Below are 6295 nucleotides of genomic sequence, written 5' to 3'. Positions count from 1 at the left end.
GAAATGAAAAGGTTTTTCAATGATATCTGAGCACCATTAAATCTAGTTGATAGTTGTTCAAATTAAAACCATATAGATTCTTGTGTGGGTGATCTCTGCAAGAGTGGGGTCGGAGTGTGTGTGTGAGAGGTGTTCAAATGCTCATTTGCAAGCAAGGTCCTTCATCTCAGACCTGTGGTGAGGTGGATCTCTTCAACCAGATCTTCCAGTCTAACAGATACCTCCTTGACCCCGTGGGTCACATTCAGACACTTTCGGGGTGGGGTCACAATAAGACATCGGTCGTGATTTTTGAGATGTAACTCAACAAGTGTCTTTGTAGAAGCTCAGAGGGCTTTGTTCACCTGCAGAACACCCGTTCTCACCAGGTGTTTAGCTTGAGTTCTTCCAAGGTGTCTATTTGTGTGAGAGGTGTTCAAATGTTCATTTGCAAGCAAGGCCCTTCGTCTCAGACCTGTGGTGAGGTTGATCTCTTCAACCAGTTCTTCCAGTCTCACAGATACCTCTTTGACCCCGTGGGTCACATTCAGACACTTACAGGGTGGGGTCACATTATTGAGTTGTAACTCTACAAGTGTCTTTGTAGAAGCTCAGAGGGGTTTGTTCACCTGCAGAACACCCGTTCTCAGCAGATTTTTAGCTTGAGTTCAGCATGATGAACGGGTTCAGGCTTTCTTCCTGTGGTTCATAGAGTCAATCTGACCCTTTTGACTTGTTCATTTGATGTTCAATTCAATTCAAATTTATTTGTAGCGCTTTTCACAATACATATTGTTTCAAAGCAGCTTTACAGAAAGTGCATTTCAGAAATGTAAATGGAGTAAATGGAAAAAATACAGTTAGTTGATCATGTAATAATTTAGGGCATAACATGTCGCCGGCGTTGAGTTGTCTCTTCACAGCCGTTGAGTTGTCTCTTCACAGCCGTTGAGTCGTCTCATCGCAGGTGTTGGGGCATCTGAAGTATCCATGTGTCATTTCTTCATGGAGAAACCTCTGCTTCTGTTCCCCATGACGATAATCTGTCCCTTCTTGACCAATCCAAGATAAAAGATTTCGCACAGTCTTTTATGATATTTGACTGATGTATCTGACTGTGCTGATGCAGGTGTCTCTCTCTGTGCCAGTGCTGCTGTTCGGATTAGAACGATTCATTCATGCCAGCCGAACTGCTGCAGAAGATTCATTCATGACATCGCCTCGACTCTCATTAACGCGTGTCATAGGTAGGTTTAATGACTTATGTATTTCTATATCATGAAAGGCCAATTGGGGCAAGCCTGGGGCAAATAATAATGGACTAAAGAAACCTGGGGGTAACAAATAAGGATCGGAGCCTAAAATTTAAATTTTCTCCAGATATCTCTGTCTCTCATTCAAATAGGCAGTTTGGGCGGCCGTACCGGGCGAGTCGGTCGCAAATATGGCGGCGGTCTATTTTTAGTGACGTAGGTGGCATCTATGAATACCCAATTTCACAAAAACTACACTGCCTTTAATGCAGATCATTCCCCACCCCAGACCCCCAAAGTCTAGCATTTCTCTAGCGCACCTTTGCATTTCAACAGCATCAATACACTGAGGAACTGCAGCACTCCCTCAGCTTTGTCCCATCTATAGTCAAACTGCACCCTCTGTCTTTGCCGGTGGGCCTAATCGATCATGAAATGACAATGACCCTAATGACAGAGCGAGGGCTACCGTCCTGTTTTTCTGCTTTTAAGAATTTTTCGGAATACATCCAGCCCCAGTGTTCTCCACTTCAAAGGTCATTAGTCAGACATCAGGACTTGAGTCCCAAAATAAATACATGGAGCCTTTCAGTATTTCTCATTTCTAACAATCTATTTAAAGTCTCTCAAAACTATTTAACTCATACAAGTAATTGGAAAGCCATTAAGTACACTTTTGCTCCCAAGCTCATGTAGAATTATTTTTTTAAAACAAAAAAACAAAAATTACACGTTTTTTTACTAGACATTTTTATTTGTTGAGAAGTCAAGTATGGTATGCAAAAAAAAAAAAAAATCTGAGGACTCTTTCCGGTGGCTAAATCATCAGCACAGGTGGTCGGGCAACACTTCTGTCTGGCAGGACATTGGCCATCATGGCTCTACTTCTCGGCAAAAAGACGAATGCGGTCCCAAACATCTACAGGCGTCACTGCAAGGATACAAATATTCAGCTTTAGTCTGTGCATTTAGCGTCATTCAATTTAAGAAACAGCACAAAATAGGAACCACTTTAACTTGGAGAAAGTTGTATTTCAAGTATTATGAATCTTTATTTCGTAAAGTACAGTTTTGAATTGGTGCTATGGGCTAAATTCATGTACTTCGATTTTATCACTCAACGCAAATCTAAAGTAGAAACAAGTGCACAAATTAAACGTTAGTATGCTGTGTATCAGATCGTATGAATGATCATACGTTGACAAACGTGGCGGCTGTAAACAATAGTCACTTGAATATCACGGCCCTAAACATTCATGGTTTTGAAGCCTCATCTTGAGTTTACGCCACGGAGAAAATGTAACCTGACCAAAGAAGTTATCCTTGCTCAAATCTGTTAACCTCATAGGAAACATTTTACTTATTAAATGTATTTACATAATTTAATAGAATTTATATTTATATTCAATACCGGTGAGAAAAACTAAACGTTTACAATTATTAGAAACAATAGCCTAGTGTTATTTACCCCTCACTCAACGAATCCTTTAAATTTAATGGTATTCAAAACAGGAAAATAAGTAGCTATGAATTATATATTAAACTAGGCTATAAAATAACACAAATTTGGCTATGGTGGCTTATATACAGAATATATATAAAAATTAAAAAATAATCAAAAAATAAAAGTACCACATTGCCGTCCACATCTAGTGCGGCAGCATTTGTCTTCGCCCGGACAGTCACTGTCAGAGGAGCATGGCTTGTCACACTCTCCAAGTCCAATGAATTTCCTTGGACACACTCCTGGCTTTGGTTCATCTGCGTTTGCAGAACATTATATCAATTATTATATCAATATTACATCAATTCTTTCTGCTTCAGGGATATTGTTTGGACACACTCCTGGCTTTGGTTTATCCGTTTATCAGTCAAGTGTTTGTAGAACAGCAGATCAGAGAATGTTAAACGACTTCCTGTATTAGATAAAAACCTGATCCACACATTAATAAAATAAAAATACCTTTAAATGGAGCTGAACACGTATGTCCACATCCATTGCTGCAGCATTTCTCATCATTCGGACATTGACTGTCAGAGGAACACCACTCGACACACGCTCCTACCGTTCCTGGAGGGAGTTTCGGACACACTCCTGGCTTTGGTTCATCTGTCATGCGTGTGTATAACAGCAGCATATCACTTAACGAAGGACTTGCCAATAAAATGTATTCATTTATAATACAATGCATTAAAAAAGCTGACCCACCACACAAAAATATAATAAAAATAGCACTGTCAAAGTCATTTTCCCTTTGAAAATGCAATTAACCAAAGACTGACTCAAAAGCTTTTTTTTTTTTTTTTTTTTTAAATAAACTAGTTTATGTTTAACTTCACAGATAACCTTGCTGGTGAGACAAAGTGCTGGTGGGCTTTAACATAATTAACACCAAACTATCAGGGGATCTCAATAAGCTATTTATCCAGGTGTTATGAAAATTGGGGATATTTAGCAATATAGCTGGTGTGTGATGTGTATTATGATGAAGAAGAAGGCTTTCTCCAATAAATACCTTTATATGGAGCTGTACACTGATATCCACATCCATTGCTGCAGCATTTCTCATCTTTTGGACACTGGCTGTCATGAGAACATGACTCAACACACACTCCTGCCACGCTCACTGAAATTACGTCACTTGGACAGACTCCAGGCTTTGGTTCCCCTGTGTTTGAATAAAACGCATATCCGTGAGTGCTGAATGACTCACTTTATTTTTTTATATCTGATCCACACTCTAATATAATAAACCAAATACCAAGGTATGGAGCTGTACACCGACGTCCACATCCAGTTTTGCAGCATATCTCATCCCCCGGACAGTCATAGTCACGGAAACAAATTTCACTACCACACACATCATCTCCGTTTGTGCTTGGACACACTCCTGGCTTTGCTGTTATTCAAACACATGACCATGCAGTAATGGGCTGAGTCTTAATTTAAGAATCATGGTGAAGTAAATTTCACTAAAATTATCATTTTTTTTGATCAAAAGGTTATAACCATTTTAAAAGTGAATCATTGAAATGGTGGTGGTGGCACTATACAGTTGGTCTATAAACTCCAAAATTGGTCCAAATACTACTAATTATCACTATAAGTGCTCCAAATATCATAATTTTCATATGTTCCATTTATAGGGCTGCCATAGACTCCCATTCTAAAGGAACAATAATAAAGAAAAAAGTAAACTACCATGACAATGAACACATCTTGTAACAACTGAACACGCATATCTTCAGTACACACAAAAATAAATAACATTTTTATCCTTCATAATTCTTTTTTCCATGTACAACTTTATTAACTTTTGCTAATAATTTACTCACCCCCATATCATCCAAGATGTCCATGTCTTTCTTTCTTCAGTCGAAAAGAAATTAAGGTTTCTGATGAAAACATTCCAGGATTTTCTCCATATAATGGACTTCAATGGGAACCAAACGCAAACCAAACCCAAGTCATTTTTGAAATGAATGATCGTTTCGCTAGATAAGACCCTTATTCATTGTCTGGTGTTACTTAAAGCCCTTTGAAGCGTTGATGCACTGAAACTGTCATTTGGACCTTGAACCGTTTGGTTCCCACTGAAGTCCATTATATGGAGAAAATCCTGGAATGTTCTCATCAAAAACCTTAATTTCTTTTCGACTGAAGAAAGGAAGACGTGGACATCTTGGATGACATGGGGGTGAGTAAATTATCAGCAAAAGTGAACTACTCCTTTAAACTTCCTATTTAGAACTAGGCCTACAACATACAAAATGTAACTTTCACTGGACGTCTGTTGCCTACTGTAGGCATACTTATATAACCTAATGTTCTATGATGGGCAAAAGCCATATTTTGTTCAGGTTGTTTACATATTTCTTAATATATGTAATAGTTAAGGACTCAACTCACCCCTGTATCGATCATCGACGTTTCTTACGCTCCAACATACACAGGTACACGATAAAAGAGCGAGCAACGAGTAGTAAAGTCGAGCAGCCATCTTAAGGCCTGCGATCACACAATGGACTCTGCTGGAAACGCTCTTGAAACAGTGCTTTTAAAGACACAACTGGCGTTTTATTGGGTCGACTGATTAGCCAACCTGATTAGCTCGTTCAGGTGCGGTCAAAGCTAAGGTGTAGCCTACCGTTATTGGGCGTTTCTTCAACTAGGGGAACTTTTATCCTTGTGAAGTTGAATTAAAAAAAAGTGTTCAAAACAAGTGACTCACAGTCTCATGTGTTTAACTAATTTTGTCTAGTTTAAAGACAAACTTTTATTACAAGAGAAATTGTTAATAGGCCCTATTTATTTTTTTCCGACTTGCAATGAATGTAATTCCTAATTTTCATGCATTCAAATGCATTCCTAATTTCCAATACAGCTGTTATTTTAAAACTGATTAACTTATGAATTGTCTAAGGTCATTTTTATAACTATTTTTTTAATCAGTTTTTCCGCAATGTATTATACATTTGTCAATGAGATGAACTGCTTAAAGGAGAACTCCGGCGAACAATGAACCTTTGGTCTAATAAAACATCGGTACCTAGTCAATCGTTCTCTGAGTTTTGTTTTCATGATAATTGAATGTAAAGAGTTTTATCTCTAAAAACAGTTTAGCGTATAATGCTAGTAATGGGGGCATTGAGTAAGTAAAAAGAAATCGCGAACGCCGGCGTTTGGGGATCGACTTATCGAGACTATTTTTTAAGATGGCTCCTGTCTGTATACGCGAAGTGAACTGTCTTCATAAAGTATCTTCTTATTAAACGGTCTGTACACTTACAAAGTTCTCAATGCTTCGTTTTGCATGTATGGAGCCTCATTATGTTACTGCGTTAGTGTGGGGCTATTTTGAGCCTTGTTAGTGGTATAAACTAGCGAATTCTTTTTACTTACTCAATGCCCCCATTACTAGCATTATACGCTAAACAGTTTTTAGAGATAAAACTCTTTACATTCGATTATCATGAAAACAAATCTCAGACAACGGTTGACAAGGTACCGATGTTTTATTAGACCAAAGGTTCATTGTTCGCCGGAGTTCTCCTTTAAGGAC

General features: G+C 38.3%; 1 protein-coding gene across 1 annotated transcript; it reads right to left on the bottom strand.

Annotated features, from left to right (window-relative positions):
• Positions 1-1972: 1972 nt before the first annotated feature.
• On the bottom strand, positions 1973-5348 carry LOC120475668 (uncharacterized). The gene is made up of 6 exons (XM_089121643.1): positions 5143-5348; positions 3995-4132; positions 3749-3901; positions 3196-3342; positions 2865-2993; positions 1973-2163 (listed from the first exon to the last, which is right to left on the bottom strand). Exons 1-6 carry the CDS (start codon positions 5231-5233, stop codon positions 2114-2116), a joined length of 708 nt encoding a protein of 235 aa, XP_088977769.1. The 5' UTR covers positions 5234-5348; the 3' UTR covers positions 1973-2113.
• Between the last annotated feature and the right edge of the window lie 947 nt (positions 5349-6295).

This window comes from Pimephales promelas, chromosome 2 (assembly GCF_988280905.1).
Source record: "Pimephales promelas chromosome 2, fPimPro1.hap1.1, whole genome shotgun sequence".
In the NCBI taxonomy this organism is placed as follows: domain Eukaryota; kingdom Metazoa; phylum Chordata; class Actinopteri; order Cypriniformes; family Leuciscidae; genus Pimephales; species Pimephales promelas.
Note: the sequence above shows the minus strand (reverse complement) of the source record. Positions and strands in the feature narration are given on the sequence as shown.

Bases quoted from the DNA above. Each gene is read 5' to 3' on its own strand.
- LOC120475668 (XM_089121643.1), bottom strand. From the start codon at position 5,233: ATGGCTGCTCGACTTTACTACTCGTTGCTCGCTCTTTTATCGTGTACC. The intron at 3,902-3,994 runs GTATTTGGTTTA...ATTCAAACACAG, and splicing joins GTGTACAGCTCCATACCTTG to GGGAACCAAAGCCTGGAGTC. The intron at 3,343-3,748 runs GTATTTATTGGA...CACGCATGACAG, and splicing joins GTGTACAGCTCCATATAAAG to ATGAACCAAAGCCAGGAGTG.